Source organism: Limanda limanda, chromosome 1 (genome assembly GCF_963576545.1).
Source record: "Limanda limanda chromosome 1, fLimLim1.1, whole genome shotgun sequence".
NCBI lineage: Eukaryota > Metazoa > Chordata > Actinopteri > Pleuronectiformes > Pleuronectidae > Limanda > Limanda limanda.
This window is the reverse complement of record NC_083636.1, coordinates 22,766,400-22,782,441: the sequence shown is the minus strand read 5'-3', so window position 1 is coordinate 22,782,441 and position 16,042 is coordinate 22,766,400. Positions and strand designations below refer to the sequence as shown.

The 16,042-nt window shown below is 39.9% G+C and overlaps 1 protein-coding gene across 1 annotated transcript in view; it reads left to right on the top strand.

Annotated features, from left to right (window-relative positions):
• The window catches only part of ncapd3 (non-SMC condensin II complex, subunit D3), a 40,112-nt gene that overhangs the window by 2,578 nt on the left and 21,492 nt on the right, over window positions 1-16,042 (top strand). Inside the window, exons 4-21 of the mRNA XM_061074606.1 lie at window positions 477-643; window positions 961-1,119; window positions 1,681-1,742; window positions 1,831-1,918; window positions 5,047-5,180; window positions 5,926-5,998; window positions 6,189-6,314; window positions 8,196-8,448; window positions 8,702-8,740; window positions 11,210-11,302; window positions 11,396-11,469; window positions 11,562-11,696; window positions 11,903-12,123; window positions 12,263-12,454; window positions 12,565-12,662; window positions 12,745-12,854; window positions 14,331-14,438; window positions 14,651-14,765. Coding sequence (XP_060930589.1) covers window positions 477-643; window positions 961-1,119; window positions 1,681-1,742; window positions 1,831-1,918; window positions 5,047-5,180; window positions 5,926-5,998; window positions 6,189-6,314; window positions 8,196-8,448; window positions 8,702-8,740; window positions 11,210-11,302; window positions 11,396-11,469; window positions 11,562-11,696; window positions 11,903-12,123; window positions 12,263-12,454; window positions 12,565-12,662; window positions 12,745-12,854; window positions 14,331-14,438; window positions 14,651-14,765 — 2,247 coding nt within the window. The remainder of the gene's footprint in view (window positions 1-476; window positions 644-960; window positions 1,120-1,680; window positions 1,743-1,830; window positions 1,919-5,046; window positions 5,181-5,925; window positions 5,999-6,188; window positions 6,315-8,195; window positions 8,449-8,701; window positions 8,741-11,209; window positions 11,303-11,395; window positions 11,470-11,561; window positions 11,697-11,902; window positions 12,124-12,262; window positions 12,455-12,564; window positions 12,663-12,744; window positions 12,855-14,330; window positions 14,439-14,650; window positions 14,766-16,042) is intronic.

Here is a 16,042-nt window from a genome sequence, read left to right as displayed (position 1 = left end):
ATTTGTTTAAAATAGTTTATATTTTTTCTTTGGAATAAGTACAGTATAACTCACACATTTTTCTGCAGATGTGCTTGTGTGAATCATCCATAGTATCATATATTCATGGCGGGTTTTGATTTGTTATCGCATTGAAAACGCTTTTGAGCAGGTAAGTGGTTGTCACAGCGATCTCTTCTGGTAAAAAAATAGAACCAGCTTCATGGACAGAAAAGTTAAACTTGAAGTTACTTCGATAACAACAAATCTTGCTCAGTAGTACAGGCCTCTGGTTGAGATGTGCAGTCAGATAATCTGAAAGTTTGGCAACAAATCCGGTGTAGGCAGGTATGTAAACTGAAGGGGGTATGCAATTGGCAATTAATGGATAACATTTTCTTGAATACACAAAACATTTGTTTACATTTTCATAGTGCTCTGCATTTGTTTGTTGGCTATTTTTTATTTGACCTTCTATCTGTGTTTATTGCTTCCAGGGAGTATCGCCAACAAAGTTTTCCATGAGGTTTTATTGGACACATGTTCTGACTTGAGCTCTCACTGCTGGCCTCACGACTCTGGAAAAAAGCGCAAGAAGGATGGCCTTAAGACTTCTCAGACAGAGGGCAAACGGTCCAAACCGCAGCAAAAAGTCACTCCAGATGTATGATTCTCTGACAGAAATCAATCAAATCCCTGGGACCATTTATGATGTGATGATGCAACATTAGAGACTTTTATACACTTACTTAAATATAGTTTCTTCTTGCACATTAAACTTTCTGTTCAGATTTTAGTTAGAAATACCATGTTTGCATCACTAAGATTTACAAAAATTTGACATACAAATGAATATCATTCAGATTATGGTTTTAATACATTTGTATCATTGCTGTATCTTGCATAGATGTACTAAATGTATGATATGTATTATAAGGAAATTAAATGTTTGGAAATGATGGTGCTTATTGTTATCCTCAGATGGAGGTGGATGAGGAAGAGGAAGAGGAGCTTTATTTCTCTGGTGTCGACTTGTTGAAGATCAGAGATGCTGTATTTCTCCTCGTTCAAACCATCCTCAGACTCCTGCAGACATTTCCACTCAAAGACAGACCACAGAGTGCCAGCAACTACACCCAGGTAACGACAGGTCCATCATTACCCTCACTTCATACTACACTGGGAAGATTACCTGTTTTGATGGGGGGTTCTATCTTTATTCAGGAGTGTGGTCTTTTGGTTTGAGAGCAGGATTTAATTGATTTCGCGTTCAGATTTGTAATTGTTACATTCAAAACCCTGGTTTTCCTTTTTCAAATATTTGGTGTGTAACAGCTCTGTTAAAATTCCCTGAACAGTAGAATGCAAGGTGTAGTGTTGACAAATGAAATTGTCCTTCCCTCTTCGTGGGTGTTTGCTTGACTTTTCGAGAGACTTACTCGGATGGTTACTTTAAGCATGGTCATGTACTCCCGCCCTCTGCAGGTTTTTTGCTGTTCCAAAAGTTTTAAATTAAGGGAAGTGCAGTACATGTAATAAAGATGTGGAGGGCGGGAGTGCATGAACCTGAATATAGTAACCACTTGTTTGAGACTCTTAAAGAAAAAACACTTACAAAAGTTGAATGTGAAAACTGTAAGTCTGTCTCTTAAACTGAAAGAACACAACTTGAATAACGATAGAAAAAACATTTCCTTGCAGATCTTCAGTAAGCTGCTTTACTTTGAACCGGTCCTTGGACACTTGAACTTTGCTGCCGTACAGTGAGTTTTCTAACATCTTGTTTTTTCATGTAAAAGAATATATCCAGGACATGAAATGGGAGACGGTAATTGTGTTATTTCTGCACAGAGATATCACCAAGCTGAGGAGTGTTCCTGAAATGGCTTTCTATGGCCTGCAGCTGCTCTGCTCACCAAAACATGGAAACCAGAGAGAAGTAAAATCATAGTGGGGCCACAACTTGCCAACTTGTTTGATTTTAATTCCAACATATCTCACTGAATACCAAATTCAAGCTGCAAAGATAGGAAACTTTTGATCCACCTGCTCTGTTGTGACTGGAATCGAATAGCCTTTTCTCTCTTTTAGTAGTGACACATAGAAATCAAATGCCATTCACAAAGACATGAATGAAAAGCAAGATATACAGGGCCAGCTCAGGCCAAGCCAAGTTTTGTGATTCCAATGGCTTTTAGAAAGTGCTTGTATTTGATATGACAAAAATTATTTCATTGTTAATTGTTAACAAAGGGATGTTGATGTTAAAGAACAGAGACCAGAGTAAGAACTGTAACTGGGCTAAAAACAAGCCATGACCACAGAAAAACCAACATGATGAAAAGAAAGTAAATTAGAAATCATCTTTTATTTAAAAAAAAATTCTGGTGCCTGTACTACGAAGCGAGTTCAACAAAGAATCAATAAATCAATCCAATTTGTATAGCACACATTCACAAATCCCAGCGCCAGGCTCATTATAAAGACGATTTCATAGCTGGTCAGCGCATTATTCGAGAAGCCTGCTGTTTTGGAGCAGTGGGGCCCACTTCTGGTCCCCTGCAGCCTGGGACTCAGCTTTCTTGTGGCCGGAGATGGCTTTCAGGCCTCTCAAACCCCCACTGCTGTTGTTCTGCTGCAGTTGGTCCTACATCTTCCTCCTCTAGCTATTCATTCCCTCCCTGATCCTCCTCCTCAGCTCCTTCTGAAAAGCTTTCAGCTGCTCCTTGTCTCGTGATCTAAAAGTCCTCTTTTTCTCCTTAAGCAGGGACATTTATGTCCGGATTAATCCATGGCTTGTTGTTGGAGAAGCACAGTACAGTCTTAGTAGGTACAGTAGTTGTGATTATTGTTATTATACCTTCAAGGGAATTGAAAAGATAGCCACTTTATTGATCAAGTCTCATGAAAGTACTAATGACAAATAGGAACTCTGATTAATAATTAAATTAATAAATGTAACCAAAACTACCACTTAGTTAGCAAAGTTGAAGTTTATGCAGTACTCGAAAATTCAGACTTATGCAACATTAATGGAGACATGTATAAAAGAAAAAAATGTATTAGGAAAATGATAAATATTGAAGGTGTACTTACTATGTGCAGATCTGTATGTGAGTATGCGTGTGTGAGTGAGTTTTAAGATGGCGTAGTTAGTTGCATGAAAAGAAAGTCTCCACTGTCCTGTGTGCCCGTATTAGCCCCAATCTGTCCAGTGTGGTGACAGTGTCTGGTGGTGTTGTGATTAGCCATGTCTCCCTACACAGCATGATGCTTCTCCGCCGGTAGTCCCTCTTATGGCTAGGGTTGGGTACCGAGAACCGGTTCCAATATGGAACCGGTTCCAATACAACCGATACCTACCCGGACCGAAATGCAACGGAGATTTCGGTGCCTCATTTCGGTGCCTGAGCCAATTGGAGACTGAGGTCTCCGCTCGTCCCGCCTCCTCACACTTCCGCTCCTTCCTTCACGGGAAGCGGCGGCTCCCGCCGGGCCCCCCCCCCCCGCGGCCGCGGCTGCCGGTGGACAGACTCTTGTCCCCGCGCTGCCCGCGCCCCGCGTGCGTCAGGGCTCCTGTGCAGTTGGGGGGGGTGGGGGGGATGGCGCCGGGCCAGTTCCTCCGTGGCGGTGCGCCGCGAGCGGCTCCGGGTCGGCTTGGAAAGGCTCGGGGCGGGAGGAGCGGAGACCACGGCGAGAAATGTTTCATAAAAGCGACCGCATTTTAGGGGGACGAAGGCGGGCCGAAGCCTGCCTGCGACAGCCCCAGCCGCGGAGACACGGGGGTCTACGAGTGATGGAAAAGCGACCCTCAGTCTTCATTTGGCTCAGGCACCGAAGTCAGAGTCACGAGTCAGAGTGTGTGTGTTTTGTATTTATTTTTATTTATATAAGTATAGTGTAAACTTTTGTAAACAGTTCGTATGTTATTCATAGTTTTAAGTTAAAAAGGGTTTTGTATTTATTTATAATCTATTTTAAACAGTTAATATATTTGGCAATAAAAAAAGCCTTTCTTAGTCAAGCATCGTTTTGTGCACTTTTTTGAAAAAAGTATCGGTTTAGGCACCGGTATCGTTTTAAAAGTATCGGTTAGGAACCGGTATCGGATAAAAACCAAACGATACCCATCCCTACTTATGGCGGATGAACGCCGCTAACTATTCCATCTTATTGGGTAGATCTTACATCACCCATGACGTCTGTAGCATCTCCTCCTTGCGCGACACTGGGCTCGGCCTGGCTCCCCAGCTCACAGTCTCACACAGTGACTAATAGTGGTTGAACGTTGGGTCCAGAGGGCAGGTTTCACACTTAAGTGTGAAGGACCATGGGAGACTGAGTTCTAGACGCTCTTCTTTGTCTTTACTGGAGGTACATTGAAAAACATGGAAGTACATTGAAGTACTAAATGAAAAACTCGCAAAAGTGCATGTTTTTTCTCTATACCCCTTCTCAGGCTGCGTAAGTTCATGCTTTTATATACATTTTTGACACAAATGCTACAGGAACAAAGTAGTTTAAAAGTATTTATATGGTTGTATTTTGTAGTTCTAAATTTATTTAGTTCACATGCCTGTCTTATGCACAGTTCAAGGGGAATCTAGTGAGTTTAAAAAAAAGAATCCTAGTTGAAACACTGAAGTGGGTAACCTTGCTTCGTAGTACAGGCCCCTGGTCTCTAAAACTATTCAAGTAAAACAGCACACAACTCTGAGGTTAAGTTGATAAATATAAATGGTCAACAGTCTGAATTTATGTATTACGTCTTAATGACCACTCAAAGAGCTTTACAGTATAATTTTTGGCATTCACTCACACACTCATGCAGGACGTTGGGCAAATTATTGATGCCACTAATGCTCTGGAACACAAATAAAACCGTTTTGTTTTAATAAAATATAAAACAAATTTTTTAAATATAATAAAATACCGGTGTACTTTCAAAATGGTAATCTACTGACTGTCCCATTCTCGTCAAAAATAAGTCATGACAAATATAAACAATTGTGTTCTTAACAAATGTGTATGTGATGTTTCTAATCTAAACTTATGTCTGTTGTCCAGTCCTTGCGAAGGGTTTTCCACTGCCTTCTCTACGTCATTCTGATGATGAATAAAGGCAACAGGGGCAAACCCTCCCTCCTCATACTCAGCCAGGCCATCCTCTCCACCCGCGACCAGGCCATACATTTTGTTTGGTAAACAGCTGTGATTTGATCAAATGTTAAACCAAACACTAAAATTTGAAGCAAGTGATGTATAGTGGCATAAAGTAATTATCTTTTTGTCTAATGTATTGACGAGAGATTTAGTGAAGGTCAATATTTGACTTTAAAATGGCAGGCTTGACTGAAACCTTTTTCACGGGTCACGTTGAGGACCTGTCAAACTATGGAAGCCCATTTCTTAAGCTGGGATGAAAAAAATAAAATCTGTATCTTATAATTATGAGTTAGTATCTCATAATTATGAGATGGCATCTCATTATTATGACTTACTATCTCATAATTATGACTTAGTGTCTCATAATTTTTTTCTTCACAGTGGCGGATATGCGGTCCATACAAAACATTGCTAAATGGAGGAAATTATGTTTTGTGATTCTTTAGCTTCATAAAATGAATGGTTAATAACTATCTTCAAAAATAAATTTTAAAATAATGTATTTTATTAAGAAACCAGTACATGCTTTCTTCATGGTAACTGTGCCTGTCTGTATCTAATTAGTTGCATCACACATTACAATTGTCCCGAGCATTTGAAAATGGTGCCATGAACCAATCCCACGTCCATATGAATGTCAGAATTTGTATGATTGGTATATGAAAAGTTAATGCTTCACTTGGCCTTTATTGTGAACTATTTAGTGTATGTCCAACTTTTAAACTGCAGACATGTCACAAATGTATATATTACTTTCCACATGATTTTATGTCTTTACAGTCATTTTGTGGATGAGCTTAAGCAGGTGGCATTACCTTTCCTGCATATCCTATTGCAGCATATCTGCTTCCAGGTGAATCATCCAGCACACACTCTGCAAATACACACTCGCCATGAAAAAAGTGCCAATATCAGCTATTTCTGTTTTGAAGTTATGAGGATATTAACATCAAATGTGATGAATGTATTGCTAAAATAGTTTGCCGTTAGATTGTTATTAGCTGATGCTGATCACATAGCCTTTCTCTGCTGTGGATGTTTAGATGGTGGAAAAGAGTGAGTTTCGAATCCATGGGGCCCAGGCTGTGGGTATGCTTACATCTGAGATGACAAGCACAGACTATGCCGTCTTCATCAAGTGGCTGTTCAACCTTTCCAGACACTCAAAGGTAATGCATCCCAGTCATAGACTGTTTACAAAGATGACAACATGATGCGTAGTAAAGGTCCTAAATCCCGCCTTAGTGGAATGGGCATTGAACCAAACTAAAATGTAAAAAGCATTTTTCCCAAAGATGTATTCTGTCATTTATGTTAGCCCTTACTTATGTAATGTATGGATTGAACATGACATTTTGGCGTGATTTATGGCATTTTCATACTTTCTACAAAATCCTACTACAGATTCAATCCGATAGAGGTCAAATTTGGTCATGTTCGGGACTTTTCTATATAAAGTTGTATTTTCAGCGAGTTTGGTGCAGGTGGTGTGGAAATGAATTCCCATGATTTGCATATGTGAATGTCCAATCTGCCTCAAACTTGTCATGTACAACAAACAACATGGATCTGTTCTGGATGGATCCATATGATCCATGTCCTTTGTGTCAATAATATTCACAGTGCCCCCTAGCTGTAACAGGAAATATCATGTTTACATTTGGTGTCTTGCAGCTAGCCCGTTTACCCGATGCATGTTAATTTTGTTTAGGAGTGGGTCATACCGTACAATGAAGCTTGTAAGTTTTCATCAGGGCGTGTCCATGGTGTTCAATTTTCGATGTCTTGCCATACAACTTCAAGTATCTGTAACTTCCACGTTTTTGCTCCAATCACTGTTAGACTTCATACGTGTGACAAGAGTCTCGCCCTGAAAACATTTGTATGCCAATATACTATTATAGTCTCTGCGCACCCTAGCTGTGACAGGAAGTACCATGTTTTATACTGTGACATGCTACACCTAGATTTTATTTTTTAGAAGAAAACTAAATAAGTTAATTCAAAAGTAGTAAATTATATAAAAAAAGGACACCTCAGGACATGAGATCATATTCAGTACTTACCACTGGCAATTATTAGGCAAGTGAGTATTTTGACCATATCATTTTTATGCATATTTTCCAACACCAAGCTGTATAAACTTGAATGTCTATTGGATTTAAGCATATCATACTTTCTTCAAGTCGTGGTACAGGAAAAAGTCTGCATCTTTCAAGAAGACCATGATTTGTATGCAGGACAATGCTCTATCGCATGCATCAAATTACTCCACTCGGTGGCTAGCCAGTAAAGGCCTTAAAGATGAAAGAATAATGACATGGCCCCCTTCCTCACCTGACCTTAATCCTATTGAGAACTTGTGGGCCCTTTTTAAACGGGAGATTTACGGTGAAGGAAAACAGTACACCTCTCTGAACAGTGTCTGGGAGGCTGTGGCTGCTGCTGCACAAAAAGTTGATCGTCAACAGATCAAGAAACTGACAGAATCCATGAATGGAAGGGTTATTACTGTTATTGAAAAGAAGGGTGGCTATATTGGTCACAGATTTGTTTTTTTTTAAATGTCAAATGTTTTTTTTCATTGATTGCATCATAATTCTGCACACTAATAGTTGCCCAATAATTGACACACATAGATATCCTCCTAAGAAAGCCAAAACCTCACTTTTACTTTCTCAAATATTCAGGTTTGAGGTTTATTAACATTTTCGATTGACCAAGAGCACTGTAGTTGTTCAATATTAAAATGAATCCTCAAAAATACAACTTGCCTAATAATTTTGCACACAGTGTAAATCAATTAGATGCACTGTAATGGAATCTGATTGAGTGTTTTTTTAGTCACCTCTACTCTTGCCTTCAAGTTCATAAGGATAAAAAAAATTGTAAAACACTAATTATAAAATATTATATTCCTAGTTTAACATTGGTTGGCCCACTTGATGTGGAAAGTGTACCAGCCTGCATATGAGTTGATAGTAGCATTTTCTTTTCAGTATATCTAGAGAGATATCTACAAACCTTTTTACGAGAAACCTTCTGTTTAGATGGTGTGCCGACTCTTCTCTGTGGATGTGGTAATGGTACTGCTGGAGCAGCCCGAGAGGAGGCCAGGAGAGTGTAATGACCCGGACCTTGCATGCTTCCTGCCACACAAATTTATGATCCAGAGCATGCTGTTCGCACAGCAGATGGACGAATCGCCCACCGTCCAAGGTCATGCCCTTTCCTGTTTGGCCCAGTGTCTGGATCTGCCTTCACTCAATGTCAGCCGGGCCGTCCACAACCTCTTCTCTGCCAGTGAGAAAAACACCCAACACCATATGTAGTTGAATTTTCCTATGATAGTCATTCATATGTGAATAATCTGGGCTAGTTTGGGGTCTTAGTCTAGTACCTGTTTTCAGACAATACTTTTTTGTATATGCATGATAGCATGGGGAATTATATATGCATTGTTAGAAACTATATTTTAGGAGTTCTTGTGTTTAAATCATAAACTGTTTTAGTAGAGACATTTCCACTAAATTAACCTGTCTACTCCTCTGTTAAGCTGGAACCCAGACATTGTTGGATGGTGAAACCACAGAAGGTACACTTTTCCTTTATTGCAGTTTGAGTTAAAGTTGAGACCTCCCACACCACATGGGAAAGATAGGTATCACTCTATTTGATTCTTGTCAACTTACTTGTAAAGGATTATTCTGGTTTGTTACAACTAAACTGTTATTTACTTTGTACTCATCTAGTTAAAACAACACAGTATACCAGGCCGGGTGTAACGGCTTGCGTTTGTTTTGCATACCGCGGGAGGACAAACTGTTGTTACACACATGTAGTTTGAGGGAGATTGAACAAGTATACTAAAGTTACAGCAATTTCATGTGTCATGGCGACTCGTTGAAATTTGAACGTAACATGGCGTTCAATTAAAAATCACAGACTTCATCAGTAATGTCTTGAGACCGTTCTGACAAAGTTTGACATTTCTTTGGTCAATGGAAGATGAGGAGTACATCAAAGTTTAAAAAACAAGACATTTCCTGGTGCCACCTGGGGGCACTTCGACTTTAAGCCATGATTTCTGTGTAGATGGCAGGCTGGGAAGCTTGTCATACATGTCCAGTTCGGAGTCAATTGGACCATGTATGTCCAAAATACAACAACCTCGTGTTTTGATGGCGAATCAACACTGTCACAAAAACAAAAACAAATATTTTTTTTATCTCCAAGCAGTCAAGAGGACACTTTTTGCAGTTGATCTGATTAAAGGTCTCGGAGGAGTTCGTTTAAATACACAGCGTGTAAAGAGGCTGAAATGACCACTTTAGCCGACTTCCTGTTACAGTTAATCAAATTATTGCCTCTGGCTTTTTTTCATCTGGTCATAGTCTACGTGTGTACTGAATTTAGTGAAAATCTGAAATGGCTCGGTTTAGGGGGCGCTGTTGAGCCAATTTGCCACACCATATTCCAATTACTCCAGAAAATGTACATTTTCACCAGGCCTGACAGCCCACGAAGTTTGGTGAGTTTGATTAAGCCTCCAAAAATGGGATTCATTGTCCTGAACAATCAAACGAAAAGCAATAGGACGGTGCTTGAGTCCTAATAGTATAAAAATCTAGACAAGGAACACACTGTTCACAATTAGATTCATGTTGTCATGTCGGTTTTTGACAAACTCCTTTCAACCTGTGTCTGAAATGCTTGGTTTAAGCTCTCTGTGAGCTACCCCTTCCCGATAAAGCCTAGTGTGCTCTGATTTGCGGGCTGACCCACTCGGTTGCTATTGGTGAACTGCTTCCAGCGCTTGTAGGAAACTCTGGCCTCTGCTTTTGCTTGTAAGCTGGCTTTTTTATTGGCTGTGCCCGAGTAGTTGCTAAACATGCATTATGCAAGAAGGACGTATTGGACAACTGACAAGTTGTTTCAAGAGCTGCAGGAGCAGTGTTTTCTGGGGGGCATATGAGCTCCCTCTACTGAGAATAGATCTTTTCCATACAAAATAACCCAAATAACACACTCAAGGGAATAACTGAAAAAGCATAATCTTTTTCATTTAATACAAAAAAAGCAAGCTTGAAACAGCAATATCGCAAACTGGGACTAGCAACAGCAACAACAGCAACAACAACAGCAACAACAACAGGTGTTCCAGACAAAGTAAACTCAGACTCTGTGGTCCTGAGGTACAGATCCACTCCAAACAAAGAGCTCCAGGAAGTGTGTGGCTGTGTGTACGTTGATTTCAGTGTGTTCATACACTGGAGATGATGGCTCGTGTGGGTGATGAACAAGGATGCAGGGAAAGACAAACAACGTTTAGAGGTTGGCCAAGGATTAACTAGCACAAGGTTGTATGACACTCTGCTAAGTGGTGATCTTGATTCTTGTTGGGTTTAGGGAGATGCAGGAAATGCAAGCTCAAGTATAATTCTAACAGCATAGGGGTTGCTTCTATGCAGTGGGTTATTTGTAGGGGTAAGAGGGGGATGCCCTCTACTTTAAACTTAATTTATCGAAAATCCATCCCCCTTGATAACCTCTCAATTCTGCCATCCCTCTCTCAGCTATCCCCCCATTTGTGAACAAGTTGTAGAAAACCTGTCCACACTTTATTTTACACACGTACAGTACACACTCAACCTTAGATTATTACATTAAAAAATATATCGTTCTTAACCATAGAAATGATTCTTAAACTTATGAAGATTTGAATTTAGATGTAATAAACCAGCATTACTCAGTTTCTATAAGAATTTGATGTTGCAATAATTCTCAGTGATATCTGGTTAAAACTATCACAAGTAACAGTAACTGTTTCTCTGAAGCGATGTTACTTTGAACACATGGATATACTGTATACTACTTGCTGAATGAATGTGTTTTGAAGTAAGTAAAAAAAAAAATCTAATTAAGCATTCACTGCTCTTTGTACTTGATGGTGTGCTACAAAGTTCAGTCAGGTGCATTTAAATTAAGCTTAACTGGATCCCAACAGTGGTGCACTGCAGTACACGTTTTTGAGTTGTTTTTAATAGATGTGGTTATGTTTCAGGTTGTGTAACTTCCCAGCAGACTCAGAAAACCTACCATACTCTGCCATTCAGGACTGTGGACATCAGCAGCACTGAAAGCTTTGGCTGTGATGGTGAGATAATGCCTCTTTTGCATCAATTATTCCCCACTCAAAGTCTGAGCTTTACTCAAAAGATATGTAAGTTGATATGTATTTTCAATGCAGCAAGACAAAACACGACTCTTCTCCTGCTGCGTTTGAAAGACTCTAAGATTAACGTGAGGAAATCAGCACTGCAGGTACCTGGAGCTGAGCTTTGTCAGATAGCAACATGTTAAAACAAGAGATGCACAAATGACTTTAACTTAGGAGCTCTGTTGTCACTTCCTAGGCCCTGGTGAGTCTCCTGAAACATGCTGTGATCCCCATGAGCTGGGAGAACTTGGATTTATTGTCAGAGCGTTGCAGAGACCCGGCTGTGTCTGTCAGGAAGAAGGCCCTGCAGTGTATGGGAGACCTACTTGTGGTAAGTGTCAGCTAATGACTCTGAGAGGCATCAAAAAGATGGCAGAAAACAGAACAAAACGCTAACAGGGGCTGTTAGTTGTCAAACAGGATATTGTTTCTCTTGCTGCATAAAGTAACAATTTGCATGCTCTCAAAAAATCTATTCACAAGAAAAAAAACACAATGCAAAAAGTAATATGTTTTTCTTTTTGCCTCGACCACCAGGCTAAACCAGAATGCAGTATGGTGCAAAAAGCATGGCTGCAAGGAGTGATGCCAGCTTTGGCAGACTCTGAGAACTCCGTGCAGGACAAGGCGATGGAGGCTCTGGATCAGCTCGTGCTCAGTAACGTCAAGCCATACTCTACCAGCTGCCACCTGGATATCAGTAAGAAGCTGACCTGGGACCTCCTGTGCTTGCTCTGTCACGAGTGCCAGAATCTCAGGTTGGACCCACTTCATTCAGTCTAGTTTTCCTTCCTTCAGTTGCAGCAGTCTTTCCAAAACAATTTTTACCAACTTTAAATAGTTTTGGAGCATTGTCATATCACCTTTCCTGATTTAATTTTTTTCTCGGCTCTCAAGTCCCTATTTTAGCAGGGCTTTCACCATCTGGTCCAAACAGGACAAGTTCACATCGACGTTCATCACCAACCTCATCTCACACACTAAGGCAGATCATGCTGAAGGGGCCTGGCTATTTCTCTCCAAGGCTGTTGTTTCGTCTCCCAGACTGCCTTGTGGAAAGATCCTGGAAGCCTGGGACAACATGTTCAGGTGTGAGGAACAAATGTATTTATCTGAACTTTACGCTCATTTTTTTATTTTCTGAAAATCATTGAGTGTTACATTACACACATTTATTGTACATTTGTTTTTGTTCTTAGTTCAAAGGATGCAAATGTGACAACCTGCTGTCACATCCTTTCTGTGATAGGAAATATTGCTGCGTATTTGAATGAAGATACCAAGGACAGGATGGTTGGTAAGTGATGTGGTATGACACAATGGGACATTAACTGGAGTCGGCAAAGGTTATAATTTATTTAAAAATTATCTCTCTCCAGATGATTTGATGTCTTGGTTGAAGACTTTCAACATGGCTTTAGAGTTGATCAGTGCTGCTGTGGAGACTCTTTATCAACTCAGCCGTAGTGATGACATCAGACAGACTCAGGTTGGAGATCTTTCCTTCTTACTGATATGATTAGTATCTGTTCTTAATTATAATGAAAAATAAAAGATACATTTATCTATTAAATGTCTTTAGGAATTGCTGATATCTCCTTTTCTTCTGTTAAGGTGAATGATTACGAAGATAAGACACCATGCATTGAACCTCCTTTCCTTACTATTTAGAGAACTTTTGCACCGCTACATGTATGCTTGTTTAGAATGGGCTGTTCACTCAACCAGTGGTAATATATAGACATTTTTCTTGTCAATAGTGAGTCCTTCTCCAACAGGCCTACAATATACTGTCACTTTTTTATTACTTGCGTGCTGGACATTGTTTACAGAGCTTTTCATATAGTCTATGGTGTAGAGTTAAGATTGTGTTCGTCCTATCTGGTTTATCTGCAATGAAGATTGTATAGAATTTTATAGTCGATAAAATTAAACTGAATTCGCTGTAATTCTGTTTATTATGATTGTGGTGCTTTTAATTTGAAGACAACTTGCTAAATAGGAGGTGGTTTTATGAACATTGTTCCCATGACGGCGTTGAGCACTCAAGATACCTGCGAATGTCTGTCATTCGAATAGAGTACAAATTAGTCAAATTATCCAAATGATCTTACGGGTTGTTGTTCAACTTGGTCTGCAGACTGAAGGCACACTGACATTTTATTAATATTGAGTGTCCAAATCTCATTTCACTTCCGTGGACCACGAAGTATGCACATGCCTAGTGTGAAGTTGATTTTATTAACACATTGTGAGATATGCGTTCCCACATACAGAAAGACAGACATTTGTGGAATTAAACATTTGTGATAGATTTAACTAGCTCTTATAATGGCTGCCTGTGATAGGGGATATGGAATCTAAGTGAGACATGTTAATGGCCTCCATTACATGGGTGGAATATCTGGTCAAAAGGCTGTCTATTTAGGTGTCCACTCGAGAACCTGTTGGTGGGAACTAGTGGTAAGGGATAATAAAGATCTCAATGTGGAAACACGCTGTGTTTTTTCTATTTTCGCTGCATTTTAACAGTCTATAAATAGTGAATTTTAATATAAAAATATTAATGATTAATCGAAAATTCGTCATTAACTCTCCCGACGATCGATAAAGACAATTTAATCGAATGCCCATCCCTAGTTGACACCCTTCTTAAACAAATTTGACAAACCATTTTGTTTATTGTACTGAATTCTCCTCTCTAAGCTCTGCTTTTCGTGTGCGTGCGTGCGTGTGAGAGAGAGAGAATTAACTGACTGTAATGACATAATCTTTGCAAATAACTAACGGGATATATAATAGCTAGATAAATGATACCAACTGCCAAAGTACCTACCACTCTGTTGTCACCTATAGAGGACAAAAGCTCATGTCAGACTATTATCACATGATTGAATAAAATCATGACTTATTTCCAACCCCTAAGCTTGAAGTTTCTTTAGTGTTATTTTCTTTCTTTCTTCAGGCATTTCTGAATCAGCATGGCAGTGAGCTGGTGTCACTCTGTGAGGGTTATTTATCATCCGTCATCCTGAATGAAAAGGGAGCTCAGAACCTCAACGTGGAGCTGATGGTGGGAACTAACTCTATGCTGCTTTTCCTTGCAGGTTAAGGTCAAGATTCAGTTTGAAGTGATTGCTGTCATTGTAAAAGACTTAGGGTTAGGATATTTTACAGTTTGCATTTAGTTTTTTGTTTCAGTTTTGTCTACATCAGACCCAATATCCAATATCATCCCATGTCAGTACCTTTTTTAGTGGCACTAAAAATGTTTCTCTCTTCAAGGTTAAACATCTCCACACGCTTGGTGTGGTGTCACTCCACTGCCCTGCTGAAGTTGGCAAAAGGACAGTTCTGCTGGTCGAGTCTGTCCTGACAATACATTCTGACAAACTGGCAGGTATCGTTAATGGACATTAATATGACAGATCTGTCTTTGGGCCTGTCCCATCGCTCTCCCTTAGCTCTACCCCCAGATATGAAGTGCCCCTATAACACATCGAAATGGCACAAGTCTACCCCTGCCCGGCCACGTGCAAAATGAAGGGGTTGGGCTAAGTGGAAGGGTGTCCCGTAGAGGAAATTTGTTAAATGGTTTTCAGTGTGGTGCAGAAGTTTGTATGGACAGGTCTAATGGTACTTTAAATAACCCATGTAAACAGGCTGACTTTATATTGACCGATTGATCAATCTCTCCCATCTGTCCTTCAATTGTCCAACGTGTCACTATTATAATGTTGGTTGATTACGGGTGCTAATATAATAACGAAAGTTGATCGATTAGGGCAAGAGAAAGTGGGGACAAAAAGAAAAGTTACTTAGTTAATATTTGTCAAGATTGTTTATGTGTATTGTACTTATATATGAAGAAAAAAAATTGTAAGGGCAAACTTTAACACTATTTTAAGATGCCTTTTTCAAAAGCCCTTTATAAAATACATTTTTTTAATGCAAAGCTTATTTTACTTGAAACGAGAAAAAAACATTTATTTAAACAACTTGAATTTAGACTGTTTTTATATTCCTCCAGAAAGTAACTTGAGATCTTGTCTGGGACTGTAAAAGGCTGATTAGCAGTCCAGAAGGGGGAGATTTTTTTTGTTGTGGAATAATGACTTGCAGTGCATACTTTGTTTGCGTCCTAATTACAAGGGAAATATTTTCTACCCCTTTTCGGCTTCTTTTGGAGGGGGACTGTACCTGTAAAGGGCATTTCATATCTAGGGGTAGGGCCAAGGGAGAGGAATTGGGACATGGCATAAGAGGTGAATTGAGAGGCTCTTTATCTAGTTGTGAGGTCTTTCATTGATGTTATGCTTTCCCAAGCTGAATACCTGACCCCAACTCTTAAGGCCGGCGCATGCTTCTGCAACAGCGTCTGCCGCTTTTCACGTCGTGACGCAGGACTCGTTGTCATTCATGGTTTTCCAAGCGTTGCGCTGGATGCAAAGCAATTCACCGCCAGACCACTAGGCGGAGTAATGTTTTTTGTCGAAGTCCGCTCTTCTTCGTGTGTGGCACGAAGGAGAGCCGTTTATTTACATCGCCACGGCGGCTCGTCATAGCCTTTTTCTGGCGGACAAATCCCCCGTCAGTGACCTGTTATACTAGTGGTTATAGTTTCGGATCTCTTCTGCCAAGTGCTCTTCTATTTGGTCCATATTCGTTCTTCTAAAT